The sequence below is a fragment of the Pipistrellus kuhlii genome, unplaced genomic scaffold (genome assembly GCF_014108245.1).
Source record: "Pipistrellus kuhlii isolate mPipKuh1 unplaced genomic scaffold, mPipKuh1.p scaffold_m20_p_6, whole genome shotgun sequence".
Taxonomy (NCBI): Eukaryota; Metazoa; Chordata; class Mammalia; order Chiroptera; family Vespertilionidae; genus Pipistrellus; species Pipistrellus kuhlii.
In genome coordinates this window covers 35654973-35677719 of record NW_023425562.1, presented here as the reverse complement: position 1 = coordinate 35677719, position 22747 = coordinate 35654973, and the positions used below count along the sequence as shown (strand labels likewise).

The 22747-nt window shown below is 51.7% G+C and overlaps 1 protein-coding gene across 2 annotated transcripts; it reads left to right on the top strand.

Moving 5' to 3' along the window:
* The first annotated feature begins 2451 nt into the window (after positions 1-2451).
* Positions 2452-22640, top strand: SALL3 (spalt like transcription factor 3). Of its 2 annotated transcripts, XM_036419222.2 has the most exons (4): positions 2452-2807; positions 14336-17296; positions 17513-17853; positions 19775-22640. In XM_036419222.2, exons 1-4 carry the CDS (start codon positions 2726-2728, stop codon positions 20204-20206), a joined length of 3816 nt encoding a protein of 1271 aa, XP_036275115.1. In that variant the 5' UTR covers positions 2452-2725; the 3' UTR covers positions 20207-22640. The 2 variants fall into 2 exon arrangements, with proteins under 2 accessions (XP_036275115.1, XP_036275114.1); XM_036419221.2 differs by having other exon boundaries at positions 14336-17853.
* The last annotated feature ends 107 nt before the right edge of the window (positions 22641-22747 follow it).

Genomic DNA, 22747 nt, shown 5'->3' with positions numbered 1-22747 from the left:
TCGGAAGTCCCAGAAAGACCTTGGGAAATCCTGCCCGTGTATTGGAGAGCGGGTAGGGGGATGGGGGAATGTGAACCGACTTAGGAACCAAACGGTGGAAATCCTGTGCATAAAGTGGCCCAAAAAGGAGTAGGTGCCCTGAGGGCCAGGAGGCTGCGGGGAGCCAGACTCGGGCTTCCTCCTAAACCATGGGACACCGGGAGCTAGAGCTTCTTCTCCCCAAAGTTTCTAATAAAAGAGGAAGAGGAGGAGAAGAAGACGATTATTATTATTATTATTATTAACCAAGTCACATAAAGCAGTGCACCTCTAACCAAGGACCGACCCGCAGCTGATGGTTTTGCGTTTTCTCTTCAATAAAGTAGTCACCGACATCTACCTTCCTACTGTGGTTGTGCAAAGTCTGTCCTGTAAGTTAGGCAAAAACCTCCAATCTCTGCTACCGCCCCCACCCTCTAGCCCCTCTCCCCCCAGGAAAGTTTCTGGCTCCCACGCGCCCCAAAGACAGGCTGCAAAGTTTTCACTGCCGAGCGCTGCTGCGTCTGAGGCAGGAGTGTCTCCAAAATGCTTGCAGCCTTCGCGAAAGTTCACAGCGTAATGGCAAAGTAAGGTTATTTCCCCCTTCTACAAGCTTTGTCGTGTTGTGTGTGTGAGAGACAACTCTAGTTTTCAGACACCTCATATTGGTCATTTTCTCTTTTCAAAAACAAAATCACCTAAATGAATATGCCTGCCACCCAAAAAACAAAACTAAAACCGACATTAAGGGATTTTATTTTTATTTTGCAAAAGTGGTGTCGGGGCCGGTTTGCAGACCATTCCAACCTGTGCGCTTCGTTCCTCGGTATGATTTCCCTGCGCTTTCCTGGAGCCCAAAGCTATTGCTTCGTGAAACTTACACAGTTAGACGCTGGCTGGCGGGAGAACGCAAGCTGGGAAGAGGGAAGATTCTAGAATGGGGAAGCAGCCAGAGGTGAACCAGGCGAGCGGCTCAGGATCGGGGTCCGTCCTGGGGGCTGGTGTCCCACAGCTAAGCCCACCCCCACCCCCAGCCACAAAAGGAGCTCACAGCGCTCCCAGCACCTAGGGCTGGCTGGTCACGGCCCGCCCATTGCCCCTCCAGCTCACAACACTGGGGAAAAGGCAGGGAAGCCATCTGTGCCAAAGCTACGTACTAGACAGGGCCACTTGTAAGGACAAAAATAAGAAATTTAGTAAATTAAAAGGACACGCTGGCGAGGGACGCGGGCGCGGTGATGGCAGGGCCTAGGCACACCCAGCTGACGCCCTGGGATGGAGGACACGCGCGGGAGTGGGCGAGGGCGCGTGTGCACCGCGGTGGGTAGGGGTGCACGCGCGGCTGCGAGGGCGCGTGCGTGTGACCGCAGGCGAACAGTGGGAGCGTGTGCGGGGAGCGCGCGGCGTCGGCCTCTGGAGGGTGTCGGTCCAGACGCGCGCGACCCCCTCACCTTCCCCTCCCCCATCAAGTCACATCCCCCCACCCGCAAAGCCATAGCACACAGTGGGCTGCACACGGGACTTTCGTGGACTTGCAACTTTCAGTCGCGCGGCCTCTGGGCACCCTGTGACCCTGCCCACTCTTGCAGGTGCCTCGGCACCTCACCCTTCGGGAAAGGAAAGTGGGGGGGGGGGGGACATCGGGGCCCTGCCATTCCCTCCCTTCCCCGGATTTAAGGAGTCGCTAGCAACGGGGAGGACGGACGGGCGGGCGGGCGGCCGAGGCGGCCCCGGTGGTGGCCGCGGGCGGGGTGGGCGCTCTGGAGTCGGAGGGGCCCAGAGGGGGGAGGAACGGGGGGAGCGGAGGGGAGGGGGGACCCAGAGAGGGGAGGAGAGGGGAGGAGCCGCACGGCCCGCGCCGCTTCCGAACCGGAAAGTTGGTCTTGCCGAAGTCCTGCCACCCCGGCGTGCGCACTCCGCTCCGCTCCGGCCGTGAGCTTCCGAGCCGGGCCGGCCGCCTTGGGAGCTCGAGGAAGGGACGGGAGCCGGAAGAGAAGGTCCAGAGAGAGGGGCACCCGACCCCGAGAGGGACTGGCACGCCGAACGGCGCGGCGATCCGCTGCTCGGGAACGAAAGCGGCCGGGCAGCCCCTCCGTGCCCCGGAGCGCGGGAGGCGCGGCGCCCGAGCCGCCCGGGAGACAAAGGCGCCGGCCGGAGCCCTGCCCGCGGCCGCTCTCCCCGGGAGGGGCGGCCGGGCGGCGGCGGGGGGGCGCGGCGCGGGGCGCAGACACTCTATAAAGGGGAGAGCCCGGCGCGCCGGCGGAGACGGCGCCGCGCGGACGCCGCCAAAGTTTGCTGCCTGCGCCCTGGGCAGGGGCGGCCGCCGCGCCCGCCGGCTCCGGGCCGCCGAGCCGCACCTGGGCGCCGCGGAGCTCGGAGCCCGCGATGTAGGCGGCGCCGGGCGGCGCGCTCCCAGGTCCCCGGGCGCCGGCCGCCTCCTCGCCCGCGCGGCGGCCGCTAATTGCGAGCGGCCTTATTTGCATAGGCCGCCGGAGTCCGCTGGAGACCGGCCAATCCGCGCGGCCCTCCGCTAATGGACATGCATTATTCACCAGCCTAATTACTCAGCCCCATGCGCGGCCCGCGCAGCCGCCGCCGCCGCCGCCCGCGCCCCGCGCCCCGCGCTCGCCCGGCCGCCCCGCGCCGTCCCCGCCGGCCGCCCCGCTGATGCGGCTGTCCCGCGCGGGGTCCGCGCGCCGTTAGCAGCATGTCTCGGCGCAAGCAGGCCAAGCCCCAGCACCTCAAGTCGGACGAGGAGCTGCCGCCCCCGGAAGGGGCTCCGGAGCACGGTGAGGGGTCGCGAGGTGGCGGCGGGGGGCTGGGGATGGCCGGGCGGGGAGTGCGACCGCCCGCCGCAGGCGGGGGAAGTTCCCTGGCTCCAGAGAACCAGTGTCCGCCCGCCGCGCAGCGCCCAGCCCGGGCAGGCGGGCTGCAGGGACTGGCTCTCCACCGGAGCGCGCTGCGCGGAGAGTGAGTTTCGGAAGAAGTAAACTTGGTTCAGTTTCTGGGAGTTGGGGAGCTGCGCGCGGGGCTGGGCGGGGGCTGGGCGGGGGCGGGAGGGGTCCGAGCCACCTCTTCCGTGCCGCCCCCCAGGCTCCCTGCGCCCAGACCCCGGGCGGTCCTCGGCGACCCGAGCGTTCCCTGGGCAGGGGCGGCGGCGGGGCCGCGTAGGGGGTTCACCTACCGCTGGGCGCGGGCTGGGCACCTTTGTTCGGCTCCGGGCGCCCCGGGCGGTGCGCGTTCGGAGAGAAGCCACTGGCCGGACCTCGGCCCGCCCCCGCCCGCACGGTCCTCCTCGTGCGCCCTGAGGCCGCGAAGCCGCAGCCCCGGCGCACTGACCAACTAACGATCTGGTTCCGGAGCGAGCAGGCACTGTCGCCTGGCCTTGCTTAATGGCCGCTTGGGACTTAATCCGGGGTGAGCGCGGCCGCGGCCCTGGGGAGTGTTCCTCGCACGCGGCGGACCCGGCACGTCTAGGCGGCTCTAAGTTTGCTCGGCCTGCTGGCGTTGCCGCGGCACCGCGGGGAGCTCTCCTTGTCCCCGAGCGAAGGTAGCAGTATCCGCGCGAGGAAGCCTCGCGCCGGCGGCCGGACCTCCCTCTTGGGAAGTTTTGCCCCGGGATCCTAGCGGTGCCCTCCTGGGCCTGCGGGGTCCCCGGGGTGCGACACCGGGACGCAGAACGGTCCGCAGCTGCACCGCAGCTCGGACGTCAGATAATTCATTCCTTAAAAAAACACGCCTCCTAACTTTTGGATTAACCGATTATAAAGTAGAGGCCGATTTCGCATCCTTTTATGGGAATCAGGCTTTCTGCAGAAAAATCGCAGGAATGGGCATTGATCTCACACGGTGTTGTGAAGTTTGACGAAGCAGGTACACTACTGCACATCGGGAGAAAGGGGAAAACGCTTGGGACATGGCCGGGAACTCATTAAATAAAATTCGTCCACTGGGCCTTTCTGTCGCTCAGAGGTGAGGCCCCGGGTCCAGTGCAGCCCCATCACCCGAGATTGGAACCGGAGATATGCTAAAAAGAAACGCTTGCATATGGTGGGAGGATTAGGGACAAAGAATCTTTTTGTCATGGAAATGGATTTTTTTGTTTTGTTTACTTCATCACATAGAATTTCTCACACTTGGTTTGTTTTGTATTGCCCTCAATGACTACATGATCAAATGAATGGATTTATTTCTGCCGAATGAGAAAGACAGTCTTCCCTTCAAAAGAACTACATTGCATCCCAGTGAGGAATTTTAAAGCTTTATTATTGTGGCTCCTGAATAGCTTAAAATCGGCTTTCACAGGCGCCCCAAAATGCAACAATGTAAATACTTTTCAGCTTTGTAGGGTCGTTATCAAAATGTGCAATGTCTCCTTTTATTAAAGCATATTTTAATTAATAGAGTAAAAACCTCTGGTATTTAACAATTAACAAGCTGAGGCTCTGCTATTCATTTTTAATTTCACTTCAGAAATGTGAGCTTGGTGAACCTAATAGTGTAAACATGTTAGGGGTATATAGCCTATATTTGAAAACCTAGGATGGCATAAATTATTTACAAGTTCTTTTGAATTCCCCCTGTTGTTACTGAATTTATTCAGAGGTGAAACATTCAGGTTTTATACCTACCATAGGATTAGAGTTTCTGCCAAACCTGTGTTTTTACGCCATTCAGAGTTGTGTTCCAGATATTAACAGTTTCAGATCATATTTTGCAACAGGCCAAAAACAGCTTGTCTGGGGCTGAGCCTTTGTCAAGTAGTGTGTTTTCCTTCATTATTTTAAGGAGAGTTTAGGCAAACTATTTAAAAATAGTTCTTTCTGATTTAATTATTCTGAAGCTGATTGTTTACAGAGCATAAAAGATACTGTGTTCTCTGCTCACTCAAGGAACACTCATGTGTTACTCTGCCGTGCTGGTCATCATTAGTCAGATAGCTAAAATAATTTTTAAAGATAAATGGTTGTGAAAACTAAATTACTCCAGCATGAATCAGATCTTCTCAAAATTTTAACTTTTTTAAACACAATGGAAATCAAGACTATGCATGAAGTTACAAGGAGGCTAAGTTAGTTTACATTGTTTCAGAAACTAAGTAATTCCTTTGTATCACTTTGAGTGTGACGTTAATTAAAGCAGTAGATGCATACAGTAAATTTGAAGGCTCTTGATAATGCATGAAAAACAGACATTACGTGTAATAATTTTAATATAACAAGGGGTGGCAGGGTTCCACAGCCACATTCACTTACAGTAAAAAGATTTTATTTCTTAAAAAAGAAATGACTTTTTTTTTTCCAGACCTTGGTTTTTAGGCAAGCAATGAGAAAAAATAGCTATCCAAAAACAGCTTCCATGTATCTGAACTTTATTACTGTAGGAATGAAATGTGGTTATGTATTTAGAATGAGGAAAAAAGTAATAATGATTTTTGTGAAGTTGCAAAGTTATCCTATTATAAAATTTTAGGGTAGCTGAGGCTTACGTTCCCCAGAATAGTCTTTTCCTGTTTATGAAAATTTGGAAGTAAATGTGTGGCAGCTTATGATTCAGTTAAATGTCTGCCACCAATAATGAAATCCTGGGAGCCAGCTGAGTATTTTTGTTCTAAGAAAAAGTAATGAAAACTCCCAGTGACAGGAGAGTGCTTCACATACCTCCTACGAATTTTAAAAGGTGCAATCTTGCTATCCGTTATCAAATGAAACACAACTTTATAAAAATGCATTTTACTATCGTTAGAAAGAAAACGTGTTTAAGGAAGAACAAAAGGATATTATAATTTAAAACAATTTGCCATCGTATGTTTTGTTTGTTAGCACTAATTGCTTCAAAGTGTGTTTTTATTTTCAGTCATATGGCTATCTTAAAAAATCCTTTCAAATATGGTGAGCATGTGATTTAAGAATTTGCCAGTGGTATTCACAGACTGTGTTTAAGTTAAGGGGAAGGAGGCCAACAGCCCTCGGTGCAGAGAGCTGTTCTCTTTTATCTGTATATGCATGGTTTGCCTTGAGTCCTCCTACCTCCCCCCCCCCCCAACACATTTACAATTCAGCATTCGAAAGGAAGCAACACTGGGGCCATTTTCTAAACATTGGTAGGCAGATTGTTTTCTCTGAGATGGGAAAGGTGAAAAGTAAGTAAGAGGGAAAGGGGAGAGGGGGACTTTGCAAACCTTTATTTTTAAAAATTACACTTAAAAACCGTACCCTTTTTAAAAATGCATCATTTGGTGGTCAACGGAAAGCCTGCCAATTAATTCCCACCTCACAGAGGAAGAGCTGATTACCTAACAGTGGGGGTTTTATGTACATTTTAAACTTCCACAACATTTGATAATCCAGTATTTTTAGATCTGTTCTTCGGAGCCAGGAAGGGAAAAAGGTATGGCCCAACAGCAGGAATTACTTAGCAAGCTGATTATTTTTTGTATACAAAATGATGGCAAAAGTGGGTCAGATTTCATTTCCAACTGCAATCTCTCAGGCTGTTTCATTCTTCTCAAGGTAGCTCTCAGAACATTTTCTTTTTCTGGGTGTGTGGGGGGGGTGAGCGGGGTGGGGAGGGCACATTCAGAATAAAACCAGGGTTTTGCTATGCACTGAGCATCAATTGGAATTTAGCATTCTTAAATGTCAGTATTGGCACAGGTTTTGATTCAAGTAAAATTAAAATCTTCTTAACTGCTAATGAGGTTATGCACCGTCTTTATGCTGCAGAACAGTTTCAGAGGGGTAATTTTTGAAGGGTTTTGTTCTCCTGTGAGTTTTTATTTGCCCACATGATCCCTCGACTTGTTGCCAGAGTCAGGCCAACGTGTCCGGGTCTTGGGAAGAGGAAGGCTAATTGTGCTGCCTGTGAGCAGGCTTGTAATTAGAGCATATGCTACATTGCTGCACATTTCCTGAAGTCACACGTAAACAAAATCTGTAAAAATCCAATGTTTTAATATGGTCTTAAATAATGTTTGTGTTTAAAAAAAAAAAAAAGCAAACATCCTTTGGAGTTTTTTTTTCTCTCTCTCTTCTAATTTGAACACCTTTATGATTTAAAATGCAGTGAGCTGTCTGTGTGATTCCCAAGCCAGCAAATACAGCAAGGTGCGTAACAGAAAGTGTAAAATATTAATGGAAATAACAAAATAACATAATGGGCACCACTTAGGTTAGAGATTAGGGTTGATCTGTCTGTTAATTAAAGAGAAGAGTTCTCCAGGCTGAAGGATAGCCACCGGAAACACCGGATGATGCCATATCTAAACCTTGTCCTCGGGGGACCTGTATTCTCCCACTCACTACCCCAGAGTAGTTCTGTTCACCCTCCAAGATTCCTGCCCCCTCTGCCTTCTGGAAAGCCTTCTGCCAGCGGCCTAGGCCCTGCTGTCTGAGGTCTGGGAGAAGGTGGGGCTGCAGAGCTGGCCAGCTTCAGACCCAGCTCCCTGAAGGTGGGTCGTTAGAAGGGCTCTGACAAGCCTTGCTGATTTAACCTTTGCCTGCTTTGGCCTGCCAGGGGTGGCCACTAGATGTCAAGCTCATAATACAATTAGTGCATCTGTGCTGTTGACCTTGGCAACAGGACTCAACGCTGTTCTATTAAGTGTTAACACTGAATCTGAGTGTTAACTGGAGACCTCGGAGCTTGCTCTGGGCTGCTCAGCTTATCAGACGCCCATCTCGTTCAGCACAAGTGTTTATAGTTCTTAAAAGGACAGAGAACGGTTTTCTTTTGTACGGCAATTCATCTTGAACTGTTTAATTAACCCTGCAGGTGCGGTGCCACTCGGTCTTAATTCTTCGGCATCGCTGGTCCTCTTTTGGAGAGGGACCTCGCATCGCTGTTTGGGAATTCTATTGTGTGGCCGTGGACAGGCAGAGCCACCGGCCTCTGTGACCGGGGCAGTGGCTTTTCCAGGGTGGCTTTTTGCACATGTGTAAACTTTGCCCATAGAAACGGAGCTGTGCGGTGGAGTGACGATGAGTGGAGATGATTGAATGGCCTCCCCGAGTGCAAGCAGCCTGACTGGGACAGTGATCCGGCTCTGTTCCTGGACACGGGGCCGTGCCTGCCTCTCGGGGGCCGTTTAGACCTAGGTGTTTGTACCGCTGAGATGTTTTGCTTATTTCTCTGAGTTTTGTGAATAGTGGACGTGAAAGATGACTAGGGCCGGGGCACTTTTGAGTGGACATGAAGTAGCACGTTAGAGTCCATATGTCAGATCTACGCGTCAGCCTTCCGAACCCTGACCCACGGTGACCTGTGCAAACCTCGCTGTCACCCCTCACGGGAATTTTGATGAGATGGTTCTCCTGGGCTGACCCACTTCGGGACTGTGCTGTCCTCAGGCATCGGTAGTGATGTGTGGGTGTCCATCAGAAGTGTGGCCACGGCCTACCGTCTCGATGAAAGAACTATTGTGCAACCTTGAAGTGTCACAAACATCTTATTCTTCGCCACAGCGTCCAGGCAGATAGCTGGAACAAGTGGGGTGTGTGTCTGCGCTCCTTCTGCTTGTGGCCAGAGAGGAGAGTGCTCAGCCGCCTGGGAGCCTCACCACACAGATTAAAAAACTGCAAACGTTTCGGCAGAAGACGGTTGGTGGCTGTGCCACAGGTGGTCATTACTTAACAAATTTGAGCTGTGGGCCACCGAGCGGAGCGGGCAGGCGCGCGGGCCCGCGCTGGCGTTCGGCATAGCGACAGTGCCCTCCACCGTCGGCTCTGGGCTCTCCAGCCTGGGGTCTGGGGAGAAGGACACAATTTTTCTGTTGCGTCTGGAATTTCTTCTACATTGTTAGACACAGTGGGGGTCTCTATTTGTCTCCTCCTGTGTCGCAGCTTGGGCTCAGTATGTGATAATTCATCTTTCTTTATGGGATTCAAAGCTATCATAAGGAGTTAAAAGGAATTAATTTGCAAGAAAATAAGTGTCTCCTGACAATTTAGGAAAACTTGAAAAATGCTTTCTGGATTTTTCAGGAATGGTGAAAGGCAAAGGAGAAAGTAGGATTTTTCCCTCCTAAAGACCCACGTGGCCTTTTAAAAGTTACTAATTAAAGTGGGGAAGTTAACATCCTTCTCCCATACAGGAACAAGTTTACTTCTTTTGTGAATGGTGGGGGGTTTAAAATGTGTAGCAAAAGTGAAGCAGAGTGAAGGGTGAGCGGCTGAGACTCAGAAACAAAATTTTTTTTTAAATGTCTATTTACTACTACTACTTTGTAATTGCTTAGTTTATTTACAAGGTGCTGTGCTCCTGAAAAGGGAAAATACAAAGCCATACTGAGAACTGTAGTTTGACTTTTTTTTTTTAAGGAAAGCTCTGGTCTCCAATATTCTTACGTATGTTGCAACAATCCTTTTCCCTTGTGGCTTCAAAAAGACATTCTGCCGCATTCTTCTTTAGGAGACAGGGAAAACATGATACGTGTATAGTATATAAAAGATCAGGAATTGAAGCTGAGAGAATTGTGAAACAGTTGAGTGGGGTTTTATTTGGGGTGGGGAGCTTTCACACGGAGAGAGTTTATCCTATGAATAGGAACATTTTTGTTAAACATTCTCTGAATGTTTTATTAGCGAGAAGAAGAAAAAAATTCCTGTCTCTAAGACTGTCACTGAAGCTCGATCCCTTTGTTAGGGACTTCCTCTGAGAGGCCGCTGCTCCCACTTTCCCTCTCCTGCGGAAGTGAGGAGCAGCACTTGCTCCAAAAGGTGTGAGCAGTGATGGAGTTAGAAAAAAAATCTCAGATATGAACCGCCAGAGGGGGGATCACTGGAGACTAATTACACATTCCCTCTTACCCTGATGGCTTTATGCTCAGCTGTGTCCTCCCTCCTGACACGTTCAGGAAGCAGATTCGCCATGAAGTCTGGGGCCCAACCCCACCTGACCAGACCCGGAGCCACGGGCTGGCACAGGTTCCCAGAGCACACTGTTCCCCGCAGCATCTTCCTCACACGGATGCACAGCGAGGGGCAGGTCACCTGAGAACTCCTGCGGAGGCTCCGGGGGATTGGCTGGCATTTTCCTTCGCTTGTTCTGATGCAACCCTTACGCACTATAAATTCCTGCCTCATCCCCCGCCTGTTTACAGTTTGAAATCTTAGTCGTTGAATAGTCAGTATGTTAAAAATAAATTGCTTTGACATTAATGATAATGTTTGCAATGCTCGTTTTTCAATTCCCCCTTAAGAAAGAAAGACGTTCCAATTGCATTAGAAATAAATGTCTCAAAAGTGTACTGTTACAGTGACTCATGGAATGAGCTTTTACCTTGAAAAACAAAATTTCAGCTCTATCCGCTAATGGAGGTAATAACTTCTATTTTTAGGACACAAAGGCCAGTTTAAATGTAAATTTCACTAAAAGGTGGTCGAGTACATCTGAATCCGGCTTAATATTGGCTTAAAACAATGGCAGGATTAAAGGGCTTTGGGAAGTTATGCGATAAAACTGTGAGCTGCATTCAGGTTTTTCTCACATGTGTTTTCTTGTGGCAGAAGGCATTTTTTCCAAAATGAACAAATACTGCCAGATGAGCACATCCACACTGAAACACAGTGCATTTAGTCACTGTGATGTGAAGAGCCATCGAGTTATAACAACTTATTTCATGTCTCGCTCTGAATGCAGCCGGAGCCATGCCTCCGCTCTGCTCTGAGTGCCAGCCTCGCTGCTTCCCAGAGCTCTGTCCCCAGGAAAACAGGCTCCTTTCGCTTATTTCCTACCAATCAATTCCTCGGAAGTGCTTGTTATTGCTGTTTAACACCGTTCTTAAAATATGCACCCAAAATTTGAATCCCATAGTGAGGCTTTCAAGTTTTTATTGGAATGCATTTTACTTAAAGTCATCTTAGGGGATGTGTGCTTCTCCCTGCAACTTGGACGGAATGTTCATCGCATTCTGATTCTGAGAGTGAAACAGTCACAGCTTGAGCAAGTAAGCATAGCAACCGAACTGATGATGTTAATGAGATTGCATACAAACCCCAGTTTAAAAAAAAAAAAAAGTATAAGTGATTCTAAAATATTTGTCCAAAATAAGAAATCTGGGTTGTGTTGAAGAATTTTTCCCCTCACTAATTGTAGTTTTTTTAAAATATGTTGTAAGCAAAAGGCAAATTTATTATGCAACTTGGCTTATAAGATCTAACAATTCTCTGTTGTGTGAGGTTCATTAACATAATGAACTGTTAACAGGTCCAAATGGCCAGAATGCCACTTTTACTCAATTTCCTCTTTTCAGCTTTGCTTTCTTTAATTTTAAAGGAATGTAAGTGGAAGGAGCTTTTACTTTTACCAGAATATCTTCATTTCATCTAGGTAATTATTGCTTATCATTACAGTAAGCAAAATTACTTCTTTGGTGGAAAGGGCTTAAATATTCTATGCCCAGTTTCTGCAATTGCAAAACAGTTGTAAATTTGCAAACCTGCCAGTAGGCATATAAAGGAAGTCACCTGTAGGAACACTTCTCAACTTCCATGCATTTCGAAGTGAACCCTAAAAAAATAACCCATAAAAAAAATGGAAATGGGAAAATTTATCTTTAGATTTGTTTTGAGTTGATAAAGAACTTTGGTTCTAGTACAATGTGTAAGGCAAAAGTCCTATTTTTGTTCTACATGCCATCGTTTTCTACAAAGGAAGTCAGGAAAATGCTCTTTCTGAAGATATAATTTCTTGACATTTAAGTAAGTAAAGTCTTCCAACACTCCATACGCTAAAAATGATCCGGAAATCAACCTAATTTGTAAGCACTTTCTCAGTGAATTGTCCCCCACATATATTCTATATAGAGAAAAAGTATTTCCTGTGCACTGTGATTGCCTAAAATTTTAAATGTATACATCATGTGAATGCTTTTCTATATCACACGAAAGAGAAACATTTTATCTCATAAGGATTTAAAGGCAGAAAATATTTCAGAATTCGCAATATTTAACTTCTTAGCATTTTTATTTTTAAAAAGTATTAAAATAAAAATCTTTATGGAGATGGTGGCAGGCCTTGATATCATAGCTTTAAAATATTGCAAAGGAATTTTTCAAAATGCTCTGCTGTTTAGTGATAATAGTTATGATGTATGATGCCAACTCCTACGTAATTGCTCGTGCAGATGGACTTTTTTTTTTTTTAATGTCCACTTGGATTTCTTAAGTACCTGGATCTGCAGAACATTCCACTAATAAATATGAAAGAAATTTAAAAGTAAAGATTCTGTGCATTGCATGATAATCTTTTAAATGCATGATTAGAATTGAAACAGTCTTTATTTACTGGTCTTTAATTATTTACCTGAAGATTTTTAGTTTTTGTCTTGTTTTTGCCCTGCTTCGTGACCTTAGCAGGTTTAGAATTAGATTTTGCATACCTTGAGCAAAGTTAAGTCCTGGGAGTATTTATTTTGTTAATGTGCCATCTGCAGTATACATCAGCTGTCCTTGCTCCCAGCAATACTCAGCCTCATTACTGCTCCTATCACATTCCTTCTTTCCAGTAATGAGACTCCTCCAGTCTGATCATCAGCACTGACTTTGGTTTAAAAGTCCAGCAGGTCTTTATGGGCTGCAAGCCCTAACTTTTCCCCCTTCAAATGGTTTAGCCAGTTACGAAAATGCTAATTGAACACTGCTAATAATTTTTTAAAGGCATGTATAAATTACCCGGCAGTAATGGTCTCATGGAGGGCAGCAAGCAGGCTAGCCTCCGAAGATATTTTTATTTTATTTTCCAGCAGAGGGACTAATGTTTTTACAAGATTTTTTTTTTTAAATCAAATTTCTTTTCTAAAATCAGGCCGAATGAATTCTTTTTCCAAAACCCTTCGAGGAAAAATATGGAGACTTCTTTAGCAAGTCATTTGTTGAGGGCATAACGGCAAATTATTTCCGGGGCACAAACTTGGGGTATCTTGTTCTTATATTCAGCTGTGTTCAGTGACCAAGAACTGATTGGCAGCTGTCATTTCTCTCCGGAGTGATGTTGCTGTCACTCCATCTGTAAGTTGACAAAAGGCAGTTCGAGCCCGAATTGCCTAGGCCAGCAGCACACAGAGCCAAGTAACCCCTGAGCTTTGCCATCCACTCCCACGGCCAAAAACACAGGCGCTAGAAACGTTGTCGTATGCTGGCTTCTCGTTCCTGTACAGCCATTTATTTGATCAGGTGTGAATTAGAATTGTTCATTAAACATGGTTGTTATTCGGCACAAGAGGGTTAGGGAAGTCAGGAAGTAGCTGCCTACAACAGTAATTAAACATGTGTAACCAATTAGAGGGCTTCCCACTACGGCACAAGCATATAATTTGCTAAGTCTTTCTATGAGAATAGATAGGAAAATAGGTGCAAGAAGTGTGTCTGACTATCACATTCTCATGTTAAACATGTCCACGTAAATGAAACTTTAAATATGTAATTTCTGGTTTTTTAGCAGACCGCCAAACGCTATTGGTTGGTAACAGTAGCATAATTTTGGTTCATTTCACCAAGAAATATCGCCTCTGATAGTTCCCATTAATTGTATGAAACATGATTCATTTCAGGCCAGACTATGTTGACGACTTTCATCCGGAAGATCCTAAATGTAGACGTGTACCCTATCTGTAAGAATCTCACAAAGGGCTTAAAAGATACAGGATTGATCGGTTCAGCGACATGCCGGGGAGGTGGTGGTTTTGAGCAGAGATGAGAGAAGGGCTGTATTTCCTTTGATACATTTACAAATGCAAGTGTTTAGCCGAAATTTCCTACATGAAATAAGCACCCGTTGGCTTGAAAGGTTCTATAGAATTGCATTAAGTCTGTAACGTCTCCCGCTGCATAAAGATGATAAATCTGCGCGAGAGGCGGCGGCCGGCTCGCTGTCAGGTGCTGACGCGAGTTTGAAAGGTTACAGATTAGTTTAGCAATGTTAAGTGAACTGGCAAAGGCATCTCTAATTTTGCTGGAAACGAGGAGGCCGGATGGCCGGGAGAATCCTAATGAGCCCATCGAAAGCTGGCTTTGTACCCGCAGACAGGGCGGCCGCGGATTGTATGAAAATATTGGAAATCAATGGCTTCTATGGAATTTCATTAAGAAGCAGTATCCACAATTGATAGAGCCTCATAATTTGATGGATTGTGCTAAGAAAATGATTAGCTGGCTAGAAGGGCCCGTGGAACACACACGCTGGGCGTCAGAAATGTTGAAGTGGGGTAATTTGTACAAAATAAAAAATATTGATTTTTACGTAGGTGCAAAATTTTGCAGCGGCAGAGGGCGGGTGGTGTGGCCGGTTGCTGGCTGACGCAGTCTCTCGGTCTCTGCAGTGGCCCCCGGGGAAGGCGGGGACGACGGCGACAGCGGCCACGACAGCAAGAGTGGCGGCGAGGAGACCAGCGTGTGTGACAAGTGCTGCGCCGAGTTCTTCAAGTGGACCGACTTCCTGCGGCACAAGAAGAGCTGCACAAAAAACCCGCTGGTGCTGATCGTCAACGAAGATGAGCCGGCCCCAGCCTCGGAAGAGTTCCCGGAACCTTCCCCGGCCAGCTCCCCCAGTGAGCCGGCGGAGAGCGAGGCTGCCGAGGAGGCGGCCCCCCCAGACAGCGGGGAGGGCGGCGAGGTGAGGCCCCCGGAGAAGGAGGAGGAGCCCATGGACGTGGAGCCCACCGTGGGCGACAAGAGCTTCCAGAGCCCGGGCCCCTCGCTCCCGGGGAAGCCGCCTCTACCTCAGGCCCCCGAGCCGGCGCCCGTGACCGCGTACGGCATGCCGAGCACCAACGTGACGCTGGAGACCCTGCTGAGCACCAAGGTGGCCGTGGCCCAGTTCTCCCAGAATGCCAGGGCGGCGGGGGCGGTCGGCCCCGGCAGTGGGGTGGCAGCGGTGGCCGTCCCCATGATCCTGGAGCAGCTGATGGCCCTGCAGCAGCAGCAGATCCACCAGCTGCAGCTCATCGAGCAGATCCGCAGCCAGGTGGCCATGATGAGCCGCCAGCCCCTGCGGCCGCCCCCGCTGAACCCCACGGCCGCGGCGGGGGCCCCGGGCGCCCCCGTTCCCGCCTCCGGCCAGCTCCCGGGGCTGGCCACACACCCCGCCCTGCAGCTGCCCGCCGGGGCCGCCCACGTCCTCACGGCACCAGGCCCCGCTGCCCAGTCCACGGCGTACGAGGGCGCCCAGCCACCGTCACAGCCAGCATCTGGGGCGAGCACTCCCCTCATGCCCAGCGGGGGCCCCTCGGTCCCCGAGCCCAGCGGGCCTGCGGCCTCCTCCAGCGTGGCCTCCGCCTGCGCTGCCCCAGCCTCGGCGGCCGGTGCCTCCAGCAGCACCTCGCAGCCACAGAAGGCGTCCACGCCGCCCACCCTGGGGCCCAGCACGCTGCTCAGCTCGGCGCCCAGCCTGCCAAACCCTCTTCTACCTCAGACCTCCGCCAGCAGCGTCATCTTCCCCAACCCGCTGGTCAGCATCGCGGCCACGGCCAACGCGCTGGACCCCCTGTCGGCCCTCATGAAGCATCGCAAGGGCAAGCCCCCCAACGTGTCGGTGTTCGAGCCCAAGGCCAGCGCCGAGGACCCGTTCTTCAAGCACAAGTGCAGGTTCTGTGCCAAGGTGTTCGGGAGCGACAGCGCCCTGCAGATCCACCTGCGCTCCCACACGGGCGAGCGGCCCTTCAAGTGCAACATCTGCGGCAACCGCTTCTCCACCAAGGGCAACCTGAAGGTGCACTTCCAGAGGCACAAGGAGAAGTACCCCCACATCCAGATGAACCCCTACCCCGTGCCCGAGTACCTGGACAATGTGCCCACCTGCTCCGGGATCCCCTACGGCATGTCCCTGCCCCCGGAAAAGCCGGTTACCACCTGGCTGGACAGCAAGCCCGTGTTGCCCACAGTACCCACGTCGGTGGGGCTGCAGCTGCCGCCCACCATCCCGGGTGTCGGCAGCTACGCCGACTCCCCCAGCCTCACCCCTGCAAGCCGCTCCCCACAGCGGCCCTCGCCGGCGTCCAGCGAATGCCCCTCTCTGTCCCCCGGCCTCAACACCTCTGAGTCCGGTGCCCCGGTGACTGCCGAGTCCCCACAGCCTGTGCTCAGTGGGCCTTCCCTGACCAAGACCGAGCCCGTGAGCCTGCCTTGTGCAAACGCCAGGGTGGGGGACATCCCTTCGGGCGGCGGCGGCGGGCAGGTGTCTGCCGCAGCCACGTCGGCCGCCACCACCCTCACGGACAACAGCATCTCCACCGGCCTCTGCAGCCCGGTCCTCGTGGCCAGCTCTGACCAGTTCAAGGCCAAGTTCCCCTTCGGAGGGCTGCTCGACTCCATGCAGACGTCAGAGACGTCCAAGCTGCAGCAGCTGGTGGAGAACATCGACAAGAAGATGACCGACCCCAACCAGTGCGTCATCTGCCACCGGGTGCTGAGCTGCCAGAGCGCCCTGAAGATGCACTACCGCACGCACACCGGGGAGCGGCCCTTCAAGTGCAAGATCTGCGGGCGTGCCTTCACCACCAAGGGCAACCTGAAGACGCACTTCGGGGTGCACCGGGCGAAGCCGCCGCTGCGCGTGCAGCACTCCTGCCCCATCTGCCAGAAGAAGTTCACCAACGCCGTGGTCCTGCAGCAGCACATCCGCATGCACATGGGCGGCCAGATCCCCAACACGCCGCTGCCCGAGGGCCTGCAGGACGCCATGGACGCCGAGCTCCCCTACGACGACAAGGCCGCCGAGGCCCTGAGCAGCTTCGAGGACGACGTGGACGAGAACTCCATGGAGGAGGACGTGGAGCTGAAGGACGCGGCCGGCGACCCGTCCAAGCCGCTGCTGCCCTACGCGGCCTCCTGCCCGCCCTCGCCCCCGTCCGTCATCTCCAGCATCGCCGCCCTGGAGAACCAGATGAAGATGATGGATTCCGTCATGAGCTGCCCGCAGCTGACCGCCTTGAAGGCCATGGAGAACGGGTCCGGGGACAGCGACCGCCTCAGCAACGACTCCTCGTCCGCGGTGGGCGACCTGGAGAGCCGCAGCGCGGGCAGCCCGGCCCTGTCCGAGTCGTCGTCCTCCATGCAGGCCCTGTCCCCAGTCCACAGCCACAGCGAGAGCCTGCCCTCCAAGTCCCCAGGCCTCAGCACCCACGAGGAGCCGCAGGACCTTCCGCTAAAGACGGAAAGGCCGGACAGCCCGCCCCCCGCCCCCGAAAACGGAGGCGCGCTGGACCTGACGTCCGCCCCCCCTGGCCGGCTGGCCATCAAGGAGGAGGCCCCCTTTAGCCTGCTGTTCCTGAGCAGAGACCGGGGTAAGTGTGAGCGCACCGTGTGTCGTGTCTGTGGCAAGCCTTTTGCTTGCAGGAGCGCGTTGCAAATCCACCACCGCAGCCACACTAAGGAGCGCCCGTTCGTCTGCGCGGTCTGCGGGCGCGGGTGCTCCACTATGGGTAATTTAAAACAGCACTTACTGACCCACAAACTGAAAGAGCTGCCTTCTCCGTTATTTGACCCCAACTCTGCTCTAGGTCCCAGCCAAAGCGCGCCGAGCCTGGTCACCGGCTCCGCGCCTGCCATGATCAAAATGGAGGTGAACGGGCACGGCAAAGCCATCACGCTGGGCGAGGGCCCGCCGCTGCCGGCCGCCGTCCAGGTGCCCGCCGGGCCCCAGGCGGTGATGAGCCCCGGCCTCGCACCCATGCTGGCCCCCCCGCCACGCCGGACACCCAAGCAGCACAACTGCCAGTCGTGCGGGAAGACCTTCTCCTCGGCCAGCGCCCTGCAGATCCACGAGCGCACCCACACCGGGGAGAAGCCGTTCGGCTGCACCATCTGCGGGAGAGCCTTCACCACCAAGGGCAACCTCAAGGTGAGGCAACGGGCTGTGGTCGTCCCCCTCCCCGCCCCCCTGCAAGCCCGGGGGACACCAGGGATGCCCTCCAATCCCAGAGGGGTGGCAGCCTGCCGCTGGCCAGGGGGAGGCGCTGCTGGAGAGCCGACGCAAAACAGTATGTGTGCGCCTGTGGTGTGTGCACACGTGCAGAGTGTGAGTGTGGGTGTGCATGTGTGGGTGGGTGTGTGCACATGGGGGTGGGTGTGCACGTGTAGGTCAGTGTGTGTGCATGTATATGCACGAGTGTGCAGTGTGTGTATACCTCTCTAGTGTGTGCCTTGCATGTATATAATGTGTATGTGGGGGAGTGCATGGGTGTGGCGTGCACACGTATAGTGTGTGTGTACTGTGAGGTGTCTGCATGTGTGTGTGCCGTCTGCCTATGTGCGTGTGCCGTGCGTGCACTCAGGTGCACACACTCACAGTTACGGACGTGTGCATGCTGTTCAGCTATAGAGCATCTCCCCTCCCCTTGGGGGCTTGTGCAGCCCCTGCAGCGCGGCAGCCTATTGGGGTGATGGACACTGTGCCTGGTGGGCAGGCCCGGGGCCCAGCTGTCTAGCATCTTGTGGAACACTGATGGCAAGACAAGCTGGGCCTTTAAACAGCTCCCCGTGATACAAATGGTGCACATCCTGCCTCAGGCCAGAAGCTGGTCCTGTTGTTTGTCCTGTGGCTGCTGAGGGGGCCGTGGTCGTTTGGCGAGAAGCACCTAGCCCAAGGCCAGAGTGAAGAGCTGGCTCTGTGTTCATGGTTCAGTTCCAGCCTCTGTCCTTGTTCCCTGGGAAGTGGAGTGTGTGGCAGGCACTAGGTGACACGTGCAGGCCAGTGTCCCACTTTCAGCTAAATGTGCTGCCCTCCGGCCATGCCAGGATCTCTTCAGAGACTGTGAAAAGGTCAATGCCTGTGGCTTCTACTTACTGAGGTCTCTGCTGACCACAGATGCCCAGGATACTTTTTCTGTGATTGGGAGGGAGGCAGGATGGAGCCAAGAGTCTCACCTATGAGGCGACTTAATGAGGCAGGGAGAAGCCCCCTATGCCAGGCTCAGGAGCCAAGAGGCCCTGAACTTTGGAACATCCTTTAGGGTAGGGGTGTCAAACTCAATCAGAGAAGGGGCCAAAATCTAAAATCCAGCCTAAATCGCGGGCCGAATGGTTTACTGAACAGTCATAAACTGTCATTGTGATGGAAACGCAGCGGAGTGCAGTGATGACAGCGTGGTGCGGGCCACATTGCAAGGCCTGGCGGGACGGATTTGGCCCGCGGGCCTTGTGTTTGACACATGTGCTTTAGGGGTTTTTCATCTCACACCTTGGGGAGGAGAAGGTGTTCTATCAAGTTCATCAAGGGGAAGAAACATTAATACATTGCTGTCTTTCCCTTTTGTATTGAATAAAAAACAAGTCATATTCTGTATAATAAAAGGCTAATAATAAGCAAATTGGCTGGCAGAACAACCAGTCGCTATGGCATGCACTGACCACCAGAGGGCAGATGCTCAATGCAGGAGTTGCCCCCTGATGGTTAGTGCACTCCCACAGGGTGAGCACTGCTCAGCCAGAAGCCAGGCTCATGGCTGGCGAGCATAGCAGCTGTGGCAGGAACCTCTCCTGCCTCCACGGCAGCACTAAAGATGTCTGACTTATGTGAGAGGGCACAGGCTAGGCTGAGGGACATGCCCCCCCACCCCACGGTGCACAAATTTTGTGCACCAGGCCTCTAGTTGAAGCATAAGATGCTCAGAGAAGTTTGCCTCATATGGACTGGCTTAAGATGGGATTGGAAACAAGTCCTGAGTGAGCTCGCGTGTGTGTGGATGGCACTGGGGCACGCATCCACAGGCACACCGCCTCGCGCCGCTTGCTCACTGGTTGTCTCCCTGTCTCCCATGCAGGTGCACATGGGCACACACATGTGGAACAACGCCCCTGCGAGGCGGGGCCGCCGCCTGTCGGTGGAAAACCCCATGGCTCTGCTGGGGGGCGATGCCCTGAAGTTCTCGGAGATGTTTCAGAAGGACCTGGCAGCACGTGCCATGAACGTGGACCCCAGTTTCTGGAATCAGTATGCGGCGGCCATCACCAACGGCCTGGCCATGAAGAACAATGAGATTTCTGTCATCCAGAATGGGGGCATCCCCCAGCTCCCGGTGAGTCTGGGTGGGAGCGCCATGCCCCCTGTGGGCTCCCTGGCCGCCAGCATGGACAAGGCTCGCACGGGCAGCAGCCCGCCCATGGTGGGCCTGGACAAAGCCAGCTCCGACACGGGGGCCAGCCGGCCGTTCACGCGGTTCATCGAGGACAACAAGGAGATCGGGATTAACTAGCCTGTGCTCGGCTGCCCGGCTGCCGTTCTGTCCCTCCTACACACTGTGCCGTGTGACCGTCAGGTACACACCTGCCGTGCCCGGGTTCTGCTTAAAATTGTCCCCGTGGCAGAAAATTCGTTAGCTGTGTGGCTGCTGGAAGGTCGTCTCGTAAGCGCTGCATGGTTCTTTCTCAGTGAGCTTGACTGTTCTTGAGAATCCTTCAACCTTTTAAATAAACATGAGTCAAAAGTCCCTGGAAAACCGCCTTGGGAGCTGAAAGGGCTCCAAGCACATCCGCTTCATTTCTCCTGAAGCCTAATCATCCTGGAAGGGAACCAGGAGTCCCCTGCGGTATTCCAGCGACACTCATTCAAAATAGTTAAACATTTGGACTCCGTTTTTAGAACTTGTATCCTAAAGACGTGGTCTCGTTCCTCCCAACGTCGTGTCTTATGACTGTACCTTTGTCTGTAGTATTTATAATGTTACGATTATGCGGGTAACAAACATGCAGCCCCAACTTGAAAGGTAGCTTTCGTACTGCAGAATACATCTGACAGTGTGATTTTTTTTTTTTTTTTGAAAGCAAGATTTGTTTTACTATAAATAAGTGGGTTATTTCAATGCAGGCAAAATTGTGAAGTTCCATTGGGAAAGATAGCATGCTTTTTTGTGTGCAAGTACCTGTCAGTAACAAGCCTTTTTTTAATTATTTTTATTTAAATGTTTGTAGCTGCTATGTGGACAGTTGTTCTCTAGTGTGGTCTGTGGCCCAGCGAATGGGAACCCGTTACAGACGAGGTCACCGTAAATTATTCACAGCATTATAAACCGTTGTGAGTAAATATTTCACGTATCAAAGCTGTACAATAAAGAGGTAATGTTTGTATAATGTGGTTGCAAACTCTTAATTTATACTGTTGCACTTTTAGTATTTTGTATTAGGGAGGTTTGTCTATAATTTGAAGATTTAAAAAGATGTAAAATATTTTATAAATAGTACTTTGATTTAAGGAAAATGGAGAAAAAAAATACACCTGTTATTGTTTCTTGTTTTAAGGTCAGACAACATGAAAAATCGATGCTACTTAAAACAGAAAAGCCACCCAGTCTTCTCAGTTCCACAGTAATGTAGGGCCTGCCATTTCTTCAGTTAAAATGACTTACGTACTTAACTTTTCTACAAAGCGCATTTAAGAACCTGACCCCCTCTAACGAAATTTTGATGAATTCATTTTAGGATGAATTCCCACGGCTGGGGCCACCGTGGGAGCCAGGAGCTAAGAGGAGGATGTGTAGGTACAATTTTACTGTTATCTCTGTCTCTGTCTTACACACCTGCGAGGGAGCCCTGACTGCCCTGAGCACTGGTCCTTGTGTCCTTAAACGGGAGAAATAATCAGTCTGGCAGGATAATCAGTCATACTGGGAAATTCGCTCCATTCCTGGTGGATTTGTTACCTTCTCAGATGAAAATCAAGCACAATGTCATCCCATGACTCTCAACACCTGCTTAAGCTGGTGACTTCCTGGCCTGAGGGAGGGACCCGCCCCCTGCCCCACAGCCAGGTGAGCGGGTGGGTGGGTGGGCGGGCGGGGCTGGCGGTGGGGGCGGGGCTGTCTGTTCTACCTCATTTTGTGCGTTGGGAGCGGGCTGAAGTCTGAGACTATGGGCTTCCTCCAGCACCACTGTCCCAGAGATGTTTGGGTTCCGGTGCCCTGAAGAAGGAATCAGACAGCGACCTCGGCTGAAACAAAACAAAACAGAAATAGGACCATCTTTCCTACTCAGCCACAGCAAGGACAGATCACGTGGTTGAACAGTGTGGAAGACTCATCACAAAGCAGACTGCGAAGTGTGTTTCTGTCCGGAATGAACTCTGAACTCGCTCCACAGTCCTGTTTTCCGAGGGATGGGGTCATGGGGTCGTGTCCCCACCGCGTGCCGCCGCCCCTCCTGGTGGGATGACGGGGAGAGGGGTTCTCTCAGCATCGCTGGAAAAGAAACAGGTGGCTTCATGTTGCTGTGTTTCGGCAGTTGAATGTTTTTATTATTTATCTGTGTCCTTTTTTTGGGCGTGAATTTTTTGTTGTTAGTATTTGATCCCATGCAGGGGTTCTGTCTTCTCCCGAGAGGATGTATATATATATATATAACTTCAGAGAAATGTAAAGTGTGTAAATAAGAGGGCTCGTGACAGGACCGCGATATGGGCCCCCTTTGTGTTCAGGGCGCGGCCGCCCCTCTCTGCATGGTGAGGAGAGACACTATTTTTCTACTGGATGCCACGTGGGGCCAGGGCCTCCCCGAAGCGGCGGGCATTGTTCCCTAGATCCAATATTTTTTATGACGAAATCTGTGGCTCGACACGCCTGCTGATCAAAATGGATGTCTTAGTCTAGGTTCCTATTTTGTCATATGGAGTTGAATAAAATGCAGGATGTCCTACTACTTCTGAATCATGTTCCTTGATTATTCAAATTGAAGCAATGGAATTTGAGTTGTGGTCTCACTTATTGGGGGGAGGGGATGGTACATCCCCGGTGTTTCTCTGAAGA